The 13,760-nt window shown below is 42.0% G+C and overlaps 1 protein-coding gene across 3 annotated transcripts in view; it reads left to right on the forward strand.

Annotated features, from left to right (window-relative positions):
• Positions 1-6,801, forward strand: part of KAT6A (lysine acetyltransferase 6A) — a 110,920-nt gene extending 104,119 nt beyond the window's left edge. For all 3 annotated transcript variants that reach the window (XM_082715135.1, XM_082715133.1, XM_082715134.1), the window contains one exon: positions 1,347-6,801. In XM_082715135.1, the coding sequence (XP_082571261.1) occupies positions 1,347-4,066 (2,720 nt within the window). In that variant the 3' untranslated portion in view covers positions 4,067-6,801. The remainder of the gene's footprint in view (positions 1-1,346) is intronic.
• The last annotated feature ends 6,959 nt before the right edge of the window (positions 6,802-13,760 follow it).

A 13,760-nucleotide genomic window follows, 5' to 3' on the forward strand; every position in this document is an offset into this window, starting at 1 on the left:
TCTGCCAGTGCCTCATGCGGCCTGCATCTGCAGTGTTTGCCTTAACTGGGGTGGGGGTGGGGGGGCCAGACAGTGCTTTTTTTTACTTTGCTGGGTGAATTTTAAGTAATCTGGTCGTCCACTCTTGGTGGAATTATAGTGTTTATTTGTTAATTAATTGAGCTTTTTATTCTTTAAATTTGCTCAATTTCATATCCAGTTGAAAATTGCATTTCCTCCACTCTTATATTTTTATTTAAGAAATACTTGTAATATAGTGATAAGATGACTGAGTGCTTTGCTCTGAGTGATTTTCTGCAGTTTTATTGTGTTACACCTTGAGGTATATAATGGGAAACCAAAGATTTATGGTGTAAATTTGGCCCTTCAGTAAAATTCTCTCTTGGATCATTGTAGACTGAAATAATATCCCCTGTTTAAATTCTTGTTGACTTGGTACACACCCTTCCACCAAAAGGCTGATGGAGCCGTTCCCTTTCTTTATTTTCACGTTATTGCCAACCGTGCCTTTTTAGCTTCCTCCTCGAAGTCCTGTTTCTTGCCTTGGTGTTCTTCCCTTTAAAAATTAATGGGAAATGTGAATGTACTTAATGCCATACCACACCGGACACCTTAACTTGGTTGAAGTGGTACATTTTATGCTATGCGTAGTTTACTACAATCTTTAGAAATAGAAAAAAGTAATGGGGAGAAAATAATGCTAATGTCAAATTTATTTCTAATAAATCATTGTCATTGGTGCTTTCACTTTTTCTTCAGGTCAGTATTTGTCTAGTACTAAATGCCTTGCAGCTGTTCCCATACCAACACAATATCGACTGAGCAGTTATTCATGTAGAATTGTTCAGTCATGGTCTGGGGTAATTAACTCATGATATTACCTGAAGTAATAAGGAAACCAGAGAGAGAATATAAATTGCAAACAGGAAAAAATAAAAAAGGAGCTGATTTTTGACACTGTAGTTGTAATCACTGCCAAGCATTTGCCTCTTTACACAGCTTGTCTCCGTTTTCTAGAGGAGAACACTGACATGTAGACTAACTTCCTAACGCTGTGCAGTTGGGGATGATAAACCTGAACTGGTTTTAAGTAGTAGGAGGCAGAGAGTGTTGACCTGGGTTCTTTCCTTGTTCCGCCAGCTCACTGCTTGACTTCAGTAGAGGTCATTATTCGGTTTCCCCTCTAGATTCTTAACTTGAAAATGAAGGTAATCAAGTTTGTGATGATTAATAAAACAGTTTCTGTTGCACATGTGGTCTCAGAAAAAGGCACTGGTACAAATACAAAATTTTGTAACTTTTTTTTAATGTGACATTTTGTTTTATTTTTAATCCTTCCTGTATAGATACGCCTATCCTAAAGCCAGTATCACTCTTGAGAAAACGTGATGTGAAGGATTCTCAGCTTGAGCCAGATACATCCACACCTATGAAAAAGAAAAAGGGATGGCCCAAAGGCAAAAGCCGCAAACCAATCCACTGGAAGAAGAGACCTGGTCGCAAACCAGGATTTAAGTTGAATCGGGAAATCATACCCGTTTCTACTCAAGAATGCATTGTTGAGCCCATTGTTCCCATTCCTAAACCGGGACGTAAACCTAAACTTCAAGAGAATGAAGAAACTGTCGAACCAAAAGAAGACTTGCCTTTAACTGAAGAAAGGAAGGAAGAGGAGGAGATGCACGTGGAAGCAGAAGAGGTTGAAGAGGGAGAAGAAGAAGATACAACCAGCAGCGAAGTTAGAGCAGCTTCTCCAGTGGATAGCAACAGTCCCGAGACCGAAACGAAAGAAGCCGAGATTGAAGAGGAGGAAGAGAAGCCCTGCGTTTTAGAAGAGCAGAGGCAATCCGCAGAGGAGCAGCAAGAACTGGAAGAACAGGAGCAAGAGGAAGAGGACGAAGTGGCTGTAGAGACAAACCAGAATGAAGACCATGATGCGGACGATGAAGATGATGGCCATCTGGAAGCTACCAAGAAAAAAGAGCTAGAGGAGCAGCCCGCTAGAGAAGATGTCAAGGAGGAGCCTGGTGGTCAGGAGTCTTTTTTAGATACTAATATGCAGAGAAGTAGGGAGACTATAAAGGATAAAGATGAAACAGACCCAGATTCTGAAGAGGAACAGACTTCCCATGAAACATCCATGGTATCAGAGCATATGCCAGGGTCTGAGGATGATCATGAAGAAGATTCAAACTCTAAGGAAGAGTTAATTGAGCTGAAAGAGGAAGAAGAGATTCCTCATAGTGAACTGGACCTGGAAACCGTGCAAGCAGTGCAGTCTTTGACTCAAGAGGAGAGTAACGAGCACGAGGGAGCCTACCAGGACTGTGAAGAAACTCTGGCAGCCTGTCAGACCCTGCAGAGTTACACTCAGGCTGACGAAGACCCTCAGATGTCCATGGTTGAAGACTGCCATGCTTCGGAACACAATAGTCCAATCTCTTCTGTTCAGTCTCACCCCAGCCAGTCAGTCCGCTCGGTCAGTAGTCCCAACGTGCCTGCGCTCGAAAGTGGTTACACCCAGATCAGCCCAGAACAAGGATCCCTGTCCGCACCCTCTATGCAGAACATGGAGACCAGCCCCATGATGGATGTGCCTTCCGTATCAGACCACTCTCAGCAGGTGGTGGACAGTGGCTTCAGTGACCTGGGCAGCATCGAGAGCACCACGGAAAACTATGAGAACCCCAGCAGTTACGATTCCACCATGGGTGGCAGCATCTGTGGGAATAACTCTTCGCAGAGCAGCTGCTCCTACGGGGGCTTGGCATCCTCCGGCAGCCTCACCCAGAACAGCTGTGTTGTCACTCAGCAAATGGCCAGCATGGGCAACAGCTGCAGCATGATGCAGCAGAACAGCGTGCAGCCCGCCGCGGCCAACTGCAACATCAAGTCACCTCAGAGCTGTGTGGTGGAGAGGCCTCCCAGCAACCAGCAGCAGCCGCCGCCCCCGCCGCCCCAGCAGCAGCAGCAGCAGCAGCCGCCGCCCCCGCCGCCGCAGCAGCCGCCGCAGCCGCCGCAGCCCGCACCCCCGCCGCAGCCAGCCCCGCAGCCGCCGCCGCCCCAGCAGCCGCAGCAGCCCCCACCGCCCGCCCCGCCGCCGCCGCAGCCCCCGCAGCCACAGCCCCCGCCACCGCCGCAGCAGCAGCCCCCCCTGTCCCAGTGCAGCATGAACAACAGCTTCACTCCCGCGCCCATGATCATGGAGATTCCGGAATCGGGAAGCGCGGGGAACATAAGCATTTATGAGCGGATTCCGGGGGACTTCGGGGCTGGCAGCTACTCTCAACCGTCAGCCACCTTCAGTTTAGCCAAGTTGCAGCAGCTGACTAACACCATTATGGACCCTCATGCCATGCCTTATAGCCATTCTCCTGCTGTGACTTCCTATGCAACCAGTGTTTCCTTGTCTAACACAGGGCTGGCGCAGCTGGCTCCGTCTCATCCATTAGCTGGGACCCCTCAAGCACAAGCCACCATGACGCCGCCCCCGAACTTGGCCTCCACCACCATGAACCTCACATCACCTCTGCTACAGTGCAACATGTCGGCCACCAACATTGGCATTCCTCACACACAGAGGTTGCAAGGGCAAATGCCGGTCAAGGGGCACATTTCCATCCGCTCCAAATCGGCGCCGCTGCCCTCTGCGGCTGCGCATCAGCAGCAGCTGTACGGCCGCAGCCCACCTGCGGTTGCCATGCAGGCCGGCCCGCGTGCGTTGGCTGTTCAGCGTGGCATGAACATGGGGGTTAATTTGATGCCGACCCCCACCTATAATGTCAATTCCATGAATATGAACACCTTGAATGCCATGAACAGCTATCGAATGACACAGCCCATGATGAACAGCAGTTACCATAGTAACCCTGCCTACATGAACCAGACAGCACAGTATCCTATGCAGATGCAGATGGGGATGATGGGGAGCCAGGCCTATACCCAGCAGCCTATGCAGCCAAACCCTCATGGAAACATGATGTACACTGGCCCCTCCCATCACAGCTACATGAATGCTGCTGGTGTGCCCAAGCAGTCACTCAATGGACCTTACATGAGAAGATGAGCAAGATGAACTTGCAATTAAAAACTTAAATATATATAAATAAAGGAACCTTTTATACTGACAAACCAGAGAAAAATGGACCTTTTTCCAGTTAAAATATTGCTGTAGATTTAGAGGAATTTTTCTTTGGTTTATTTTATTTTTTAGAAAACCTGGTCTTCTCTTTTTTTGGGTTCATTTTGTTCCGGGTTTTGGTTTTCTTCACAATCTTGAACATTTTACAATAGAACTCATCTAAAAATGGATTTGGGGATAGGGGAAACATGCACAAAAATCTTTTCATAATTAAAAAGAGCCTTACTTTCTTTACACACCACATGGACAGAATTTGTGTAAAAGTGAATTATCTTTATTTTATTTTAAGATGTATGTTTCCCCTCACTGTTTGCAGCTCCCAATGTTGTCACTTTTAAATGTTATATATACATCTCGGGGGGTTAACCAGACCCTTTCCTCCTAACCCAACCTTTCATTTCCTACTTCATTCCAGCAGGAGGCACTTAATGGGAGACTCGGACGGGGACATGGAGAACAACCCAAGCTCCTTAAACTTATTATTATTGTTAATATTATTATTATTATTATTATTAATAAAGCGAGGCAGGAAAGTGCTTCTCCTTTTAAAATCCCCTCCACTCCCTACACACACAAACACACACACACACACCCACCTCTTAAAACCTTTCCCCAAGAATGTTTCTTTATAGATGGACTTCATTGAAATGTTTGTTTTTCATAAATCAAGTGTAATATAATTTTTTCTTTTTTTCTGTTGTTTTTGTTTGTTTGGGTTTTTTGTTTGTTTGTTTGTTTACTATTCCCACTCAGCACTCAGAGACACAAAAATACTGTAAGTCTCAATTAACAGCAGAATCTCAGAGGAAAGCTGTTTGCAATCCTAATCCAGCTTTGGAGGAATAGAGATGGTCAATTAACAATCAAAAAGAGGAATTTTGCCTCTTGTTTTTTACCACCTGGTGAATCAGCCATAATGCACGTACTCCGCGCAGCCTCTTGTTTTCAGTATGTACTTTGAGATGCTAAGGGTCTTGATTCTTGAGCCTTCGACTTGGACTAAACTCAAACAGCAGTCCCCAGTGATTAGCCTCTTACATTCTTACATAAAGTGTTGATGGATGACTGTACATTTCAGTGATTTGAAAAATACCTGACAAACATTTGACACTGTTTATTTTATGTTGGAAGAGATGACGTAAGGGAGATCATGGTGTGAGTTTTATAGCTACTTTAATGATACATACCTCCAGTTTTCATTTGTCTTGAGATCCTGAGTTCATTCCCTGTGAATCAGAGTGCACCAGCCCCTCTCCTGTGAGTGGTTAAAAGAGAAGAGGGATAAACCAACCACCAGCATACTAGGGCAAATCTGGACAGCAGGGTTTAGCAGGTTCCTATGTTGCTCCCAACTCCCATTATCTTTTCTCTCGTGCAGCCAGTTCGCCCATTCTCTTCCTGTTACTTGCTCCAGGGATAGGTAAAAAATATATATATATCTATATATATGTTCCATCATTAGAAGATGGACACTATTATACCACTTGGTATGTGCAGTCAAATATCCAAAAGGGGGAAGTACTGCTTAAAGAAATACCTGTAAGCATTAAATTCTCTCCTTTATTTGTACATTTTATATAGATAAATTTTTGAAGTACTAATTAGGCATTAAATTTTTTCAAATGCACAGGTTTGTTGTTTTTTTTAATACACTTTAATTGACTTTCTCAATTAAATGTGTTAGGTAGAAAATGGCAGAATTCCACATCTTACCGCTATCAATTCTGAGCATGTGCAAGGCTGTGTAGGACCCAGTTTCTCTGTATATACTCTTCCAGTTCCCAATCATCTATGTAGAAAGTGCACTGTGCTGCCCTCTCCCTACATCTTCAGCTATGTCATTGCTTCCTGGTTGGGGTGGGGATGGGGTGGGTCGGGAGGGAGGTATCTTGGGTGGAGGGTGGGCCAAGGCAGAAGGAGAAGCTGTTGAAATGAGGGCCGTGAATTCAGTTTCTGTTGGTTTGCGGTTGTGTTTGGTTTCATTTGTTTCTTTAAAAAAAAAAAAAAAATTCAATCGGGCAGCTCCCTTTTCCACAAGCCTTTTTGTGACTGTAGAACTATTGTAGAGAAAATGTTCTTTTCTATATTATAAAAGAAATTATCCAACACAGTAATATTGGTACCTGTCATTTTTTCACTTCTGTTTAAAAAAAATGTATTTTTAGCAAGATAACTTGGGTAATCTTCTAAAAAAGAAATTTAAAAACTCACTGTTAGTGACTTTGATGCCTTTTAAAATAAGAGCTTTTTCATTTCATTCCATCTTTAAAATTTTTTATCTTTGTTGTAGAATATTAAAAACTATTTTAAGAAAGATAAAAATTCTCTTTAAAGAGATCTCTAGAGTGTGTGAATAGAGCTCCAGATGCCTCTAAAAGCCGCATGTACAAATGAAGCTAAGTCTATTCCTGTCTGTTTATATTTGCTTTTCCTGTTTTGTAACCTCTTTGTACTTTGTTCATGGTGACTTGTAAGCTACGGGGAAGGGGTGCCTAGATGCCTTTGTATTTCTCCATGTCATGCGCTCCTGGGCCAGTTGGTCTCCCTTCCTCTCCTTGTATGTAATATCACTTTTTTTTCCCCTTTCTAGCAAGTACTTTCAAAAGAACTCTGTACATTTTAACATAAAAAAAAAATAAATTATGTTGAGCCATTTTGGATGTCCGCCTTGCATGTGGAATTCTTCTCCCAAATAGCTCGGGCTCGCCGGTTCTGGATAAATATTAGCCGTTTTCACATTTCTCATTATACAGCAAGTGTCAGTTCATGGCCTTTACTCTGAAATGCCAGTTTTCACTCATATGTGTGTTTAAATGCTGACAATGAAGATAGTTTTTCCTCTTCCAGTGCAAATGGTATCATGGCCTCACTTTGGATTTTTGAGGGAAATCCATTTGAAAGCCTAAGGGACTGTAATTCACTCAACCAAAGAACGGAAATGCAGTTGCACTAAAAAGTAGCTCCTAGGATTGGAACAAAGCTGTTTTCTCCTCTCAGCTTACCTGATCATGCCATCGAGGGAGGTTGGTGCCAGAAATCGAGGTCCTGAACGTTAATGATCTTGTTCGATGTTTTCCGAGTTGTGGCACTTCGCCTCTCTTCATTTAGAAATTTGGATACAAGGTAGACTCCAGAAAATTAGATCTTCTAATCTAATTTAGAACTGACAGCTGGGGGGTGGGGAGGTAAGGCAGATACAAGGTTTAGCGACCACACTTTCTTGATTTAGGATTTTACCAAGTGTCTGTGAATAGTACCGATAGCAGACATTTGTTCGCCTTCTCACGCCATTCAGGTTTTAGGCCATGTAGTCAGGTCGTCTCCAGAAAAAAAATGATTCGTTTCCCTTGATGTCCTCTGCTTACTTAAGTAGCCATGATTTGGACCCAACGGCTGTCACTTGTACTATTGCAGTCATTAATGGACTGTCCCCAAAACAAGCTTCTTGTCTTGGCTACTGCACACTACGTGCTTTAAGTGAATTCAACATAAAGCAATTCTGATTTTTCTTTTTTTTTTTTTTAAGATTTTATTTATATCAGAAAGAGAGGGCATAAGCCGGGGAGAGGCAGAGGCAGGGGGAGAGGCAGAGGCAGAGGGGAAGTCTCCCTGCTCAGCTGGGGCTCAATCTCAGGACTCTAAGATCATGACCTGAGCTGAAGGCAGACACTTAACCAACTGAGCCAGCCAGGCGCCCCCAATTCTGATTCTTCTACGAAGGACATGTGACCCAAAGAATGTATGATACACTTTTTAAAGTGTTAACACCTCCACTGTATTTAAATTACACTTAAAATATAATTTGAATAATGAAATTCTGTTTATAGGCAATTCATGAATGATCTCAGTAGAGGAGCTGGCTCATTTCTTTATTGTCTTCCTTCTGACCTTTTCCCTCTATATCAGAAGGTAGATGTGGGAAGAAAATGATAACACACTTACTCATGTATGTTGCTGAGAGCCTTGGCCTCAGCCCTGGTGTTAGAATCTTGTCCCACACTCAGTAACCAGGGTTCCAGGACATCTATCCCTGTTATGGCTGTCTGGGAATCGCAGGTGGTGCCCAGCTTCCTCTGTAGCATGGTGACAATGTGTATTCCCTGAGCGCCATAGTCTGTCAGGTAGGTGATCATTGCTCTTCCGGGTTCTCCCTGTTACAGCTGGGGTAGGGGACAGTGGTTGTTGTCTTTCCTCTTATCTTAATGTGCAATATACAGGTCAGCGAGGATGAAAATGGAAAGGCAAACCGCTTGGGCAGAACAGAGGAAGCAAGGTTATTATGACAGGTGGTGGGGAAGCAAACTTCATGTTCTTGATGTGATTTTCAAGAAAACAAAATTCAAGCGACGTGTTTCTGTCAATGAACTCAGAAGACCACATAGAGTAACATTTCTTATGTTGGCAAATGTCTGGTCATCCTATTGAAAGCTGGCAATCCCCACAACAAAATTCAACTCCTTTGTTAATACATTTCTGCTAAAGAGCAAGATGGGTTTGTTATATAAGTTGGTGTGGTTACCTAATGCAGCACAGACCCATGGATTTTCTTTCCAAAGTGACAGCTACAAATTGGACTTAATGAGATTCCTTGCTATATTAATGAGGAGCCTGAATATTGGTGTGCCAATTACATAAGGCCTCAAAAAGGTGGCAGGTGTAATTTCCACCCGAAATAAGGAAAACCCTTGGGGTATGATGGGCTTTGATTTTTTGAGATCTTTCAAAACACTAGGCAGAGATAGTCTCTGCGAATTGTTTTCTGGTGATTTCTGTGAATAAACTTCAAGTGTGAGACTATATTCTTGTCATCAAAAAAAATGTTCTTGCATTTAACTTTACTACACAGACGTCTCTGATAGCCACATTTAAGCGACATTCAAAAAAAAAAAAAAACTCTCTGAGATGACATGTTTATTTGTAACCAACCATTTTTAGTTTATACATGTACAAAGATGAGCAAACAGAGACAAGGGGCTGAACTGACATCGACTAGTCACTGGTACTTTAACGCCTGGCCCTGCAGGGCTGGGACAGCGGCATTTCTGTGACCACGGTAGCAAGAAACTGACATCTGGTTGATGTTGGGAGACACACACCATTCAGATCATTCCTTAAGTTATTTAAGTTGGCCTTAGCTTTTTGAGCCCCAGAATTTTTGGAAACTTCATATAAAACCTTAAATTGGTATGCTAAGTTTAAAGTTTCTTTTTTTTTTTTTTTTAAGATTTTATTTATTTATTTGACAGAGAGAAATCACAAGTAGATGGAGAGGCAGGCAGAGAGGGGGGGCGGGGGGAAGCAGGCTCTCTGCTCAGCGGACTCTGAGATCATGACCTGAGCCGAAGGCAGCGGCTTAACCCACTGAGCCACCCAGGCGCCCAAGTTTAAAGTTTCTTATGAACAAAGTAAAGAAAAGCATTTATACATAAAATCTCTTTGCTGGGACTAAGGCGCTGCCCCACGTACAAGTTCTAATTGTTTAATTGATGTGTTGTTTTTCATAGAATTGATTGGTGTAATTTTGTTTTTAAAAGAAAGTTAGAAAAGCGGCTGTAGTAAGTTATGTCAAAATGATTGAATTTGGTCATGGTTTTCCAGGGAAAATGAGAACAGTTATATATTGAGTAAGAGGCAGCGATAGAGGATTTACTAAACACAAGGACCTCTAGCAATATAGAATAATTACACCGTTTTTGAAAAATTTTGTCTAGCTCCTATTTAAGGAAATTAACTAAAAAATTGACTAGAACTCCTAAATTGACAGCCTCAAAGGACTCTTTATTGAAAGTTGTAAATCTGAAAATTGAGTAATGTGGAATATTGCAAGAACAACTTGATAAGGCCAAGGAAGTAATTCTATTAAAATTACAAAGGACGGGACGCCTGGGTGGCTCAGTTGGTTAAGTGGCTGCCTTCAGCTCGGGTCATGATCCCAGTGTCCTGGAATCGAGTCCCACATCGGGCTCTTTGCTCGGCAGGGAGCCTGCTTCTCCCTCTGCCTCGGCCTGCCACTCTGTCTGCCTGTGCTCACTCTCTCTCCCTCTCTCTCTCTCTGACAAATAAATAAATAAAATCTTTTAAAAAAATTACAAAGGACAAGTGTTGGAGAGAATGTGGAGAAAGGGGAACCCTCTTACACTGTTGGTGGGAATGCAAGTTGGTGCAGCCACTTTGGAAAACAGTGTGGGGATTCCTTAAGAAATCAAAAATAGAGCTACCCTATGACCCTACAATTGCACTACTGGGTATTTACCCCAAAGATAGAGATGTAGTGAAAAGAAGGGCCATATATACCCCAATGTTCATAGCAGCAATGGCCACAGTCACCAAACTGTGGAAATTGCTGAGATGCCCTTCAGTGGATAAAGAGGATGTGGTCCATATATACAATGGAGTATTATGCCTCCATCAGAAAGGATGAATACCCAACTTTTGTATCAACATGGACAGGTCAGGAGGAGATTATGCTGAGTGAAATAAGTCAAGCAGAAAAACGTCCATTATTATATGGTTTCACTTACTTGTGGAGCATAAAGAATAACACGGAGGACATTAGAAGAAGGAAAGCAAAAGTGAATTGGGGGAAATCAGAGGGGGAAACGAAGCATGAGAGTCTGTGGACTCAGAAAAACTGAGGGTTTTAGAAGGGAGGGGGTGGGGGGATGGGTGAGCCTGGTGGTGGGTATTAAGGAGGACGCGGATTGCATGGAGCACAGGGTGTGGTGTATAAACAAAGAATCTTGGAACACTGAAAAAATAAAATTTAATTTAAAAAAATTACAAAGGAAAATAAAGCAGAAGAGACCCAAACAAGCTATTACAGCTTATCTTCGTTGAGTTACTTCATTAGGGCTCCCGGCTATGTGGTGACTTTCACAGTCTGTTCCATCCTCCTGGGTGCATCAGCTCAGTCTTCAGCTGGCTCCTCCCCACGCAGCCTCTGCCGGGCCAGGCATCCCATGAAAATGTGAATGTGCCCAGAGAAGAGCAACTTGGTTCTCAACGTCTTTCTATTCCTGTTCTTCATGTGAAAATAGAGTATATTCAGAGTTCATAAAACGCGTACAGCTTCATGCATCCATTTAAAGTAAATACATTGGTACAACCAAATTAGTTCCAAAAATAGTACAGCAGCCCAGGAATCTGAGGGCCCCTTTCTGATTGCAATCCTCTCTCCCGACCAAAGATAATCACCAGACTTAAGCAATAGGTACTTCCTTAATTTTTAAAAAATATTTTACTACTTGGATATGCACTCTTAAACACCACAGTTTCATTTTGACTGGTTTTGAACTTCATAGAAATGGAATCATGTGCAGCAGAGGGAATATAGTCAATAATATTGTAATAATATTACACTCACCATGTGATGTGACCACACTCACCATGGTGAGCACTGTAGAATGTATAGAATTATCCAGTCACTATGCCGTGCTCCCGAAACTAAAATAATGCTGTATGTCAACTGTATTTCAATAATGAATTTTTTTTTAAAAAAATGCATTTTCACTAAGTTTACAGTACCTAAAATTTTAATTAAGACCTCATAGCTGTCTCCTGGAGTTTAAAAGTCTATTTCAGGATTAAAATTAGATCATGAATTTTAAAAAAGCCTGTAACACAAATGGAATAATTTTCTAGAAGTTGAGATGGTCTAAAAATATTTGACAATTTTACAAACCTAAAAATACATGTACTAAATCTTAAAAAAAAAAAAATTCTGCGCTTTGCATCTGGTTTCCCTCAACATGATTGTGAGGCTTGTTCTTGTTGTTGCATGTCACTATGATTTCATTTATTTTCATGGCTATGTTATATTCTATCATGGGACTGTACCGAGTGTATTTATACCTTCTAAAGTTGACATAGATTTAGGTTATTTCATGGATGAAAGACCTCAATGTGAGACAGGAATCCATCAAAATCCTATAACCTCCTTGACATCGGCCACAGCAACTTCTTTCAAGACACATCTCCAAAGGTAGGGGAAACAAAAGTAAAAATGAACCTCTGGTATTTCATCAAGATAAAAAGCTTCTGCACAGCAAAGGAAACAGTCAACAAAACAAAGAGGCAACCTACTGAATGGAAGAAGATATTTGCAAATGACACTACAGTCAAAGGGCCGATATCCAAGATCTATAAAGAACTTCTCAACTGAACACCCAAAAAACAGATTATCATGTCAAAAAATGGGCAGAAGACATGAACAGACACTTCTCCAATGAAGACATACAAATGGCTAACAGACACATGAAAAAATGTTCATCATCATTAACCATCAGGGAAATTCAAATCAAAATCACACTGAGATACCATCTTACACCAGTAAGAATGGAAAAAATTAAGAAGGCAAGAAACAAATGTTGGAGAAGTTGTGGAGAAAGGACAACCCTCTTATCCTGTTGGAATGCAAGCTGGTGCAGCCACTTTGAACAGTGTGGAGATTCCTTAAGAAATTAAAAATAGAGCTACCTTATGACCCTGCAATTGCACTACTGGGTGTTTACCCAGAAGACAGAGATGTAGTAAAAAGAAGGGCCATCTGTACCCCAATGTTCATAGCAGCAATGGCCACAGTCACCAAACTATGGAAAGAGCTGAGATGCCCTTCAACAGATGAATGGATAAAGATGATGTGGTCCATACACACAATGGAATATTACTCAGCCATCATTAATGATGAGTACCCAACTTTTGTATCAACATGAACAGGACTGGAGTAGATTACGCTGAGTGAAATAAGTCAAGCAGAGAGAGTCAATTATCATATGGTTTCACTCACTTGTGAAACATAAGGAATAGCATGGAGGACATTAGGAGAAGGAAGATAAAAATGAAGTGGGGGGAATTGGAGGGGGAGATGAACCATGAGAGTTTATGGACTCAGAGATACAAACAGGGTTTTAGAAGGGAATGGGGTGGGGGGTTGGGTGAGCCCAGTGATGGGTGTTGAGGAGGGTACGTATTGCGTGGAGCACTGGGTGTTATGCACAAACAATAAATCATGGGAGCACTACATCAAAAACTAACGGTGTACTGTATGGTGACTAACATAACATAATAACGAAAAAAAGATTTAAGTTGTTTCAAGTCAGGGTTATTAGACGATGTGGCTATATTTAATCCTGTGTAGATTTCCTGCACACCTTTGTAGATGTTTCTTTTAGTATACTCCTAGAAAGGGAATTGCTAGATGACAGTATGAAACTTTAACTGTACTAGATACTGCCAAACAGTTTTCAAAAATAACCATACTATTTTTTCCTCTCCCACCAGCAGTGTATGGGAGCTCCTGTTATAAACATTCTCTTCAGTATTCAGTATTTTCTTTAAGATTTTATTTATTTATTTATTTATTTATTTATTTATTTGTCAGAGAGAGAGAGAGAGAGAGAGAAAGCTCAAGCAGGCAGAGTGGCAGGCAGAAGCAGAGAGAGAAGCAGGCTCCCCACTGAGCAAGGAGCCCAACGTGGGACTCCATCCCAGGACCCCGGGATCATGACTGGAGCCGAAGGCATCAGCTTAACAGACTGAGCCACCCAGGCATCTCAATACTCGTTATTTTCACTTGTTTTAATTTTTGTCAATCCAGGGCATGTGTAGTGGAATCTCTTGG

Source organism: Mustela nivalis (genome assembly GCF_964662115.1).
Source record: "Mustela nivalis genome assembly, chromosome: 20".
Taxonomy (NCBI): domain Eukaryota; kingdom Metazoa; phylum Chordata; class Mammalia; order Carnivora; family Mustelidae; genus Mustela; species Mustela nivalis.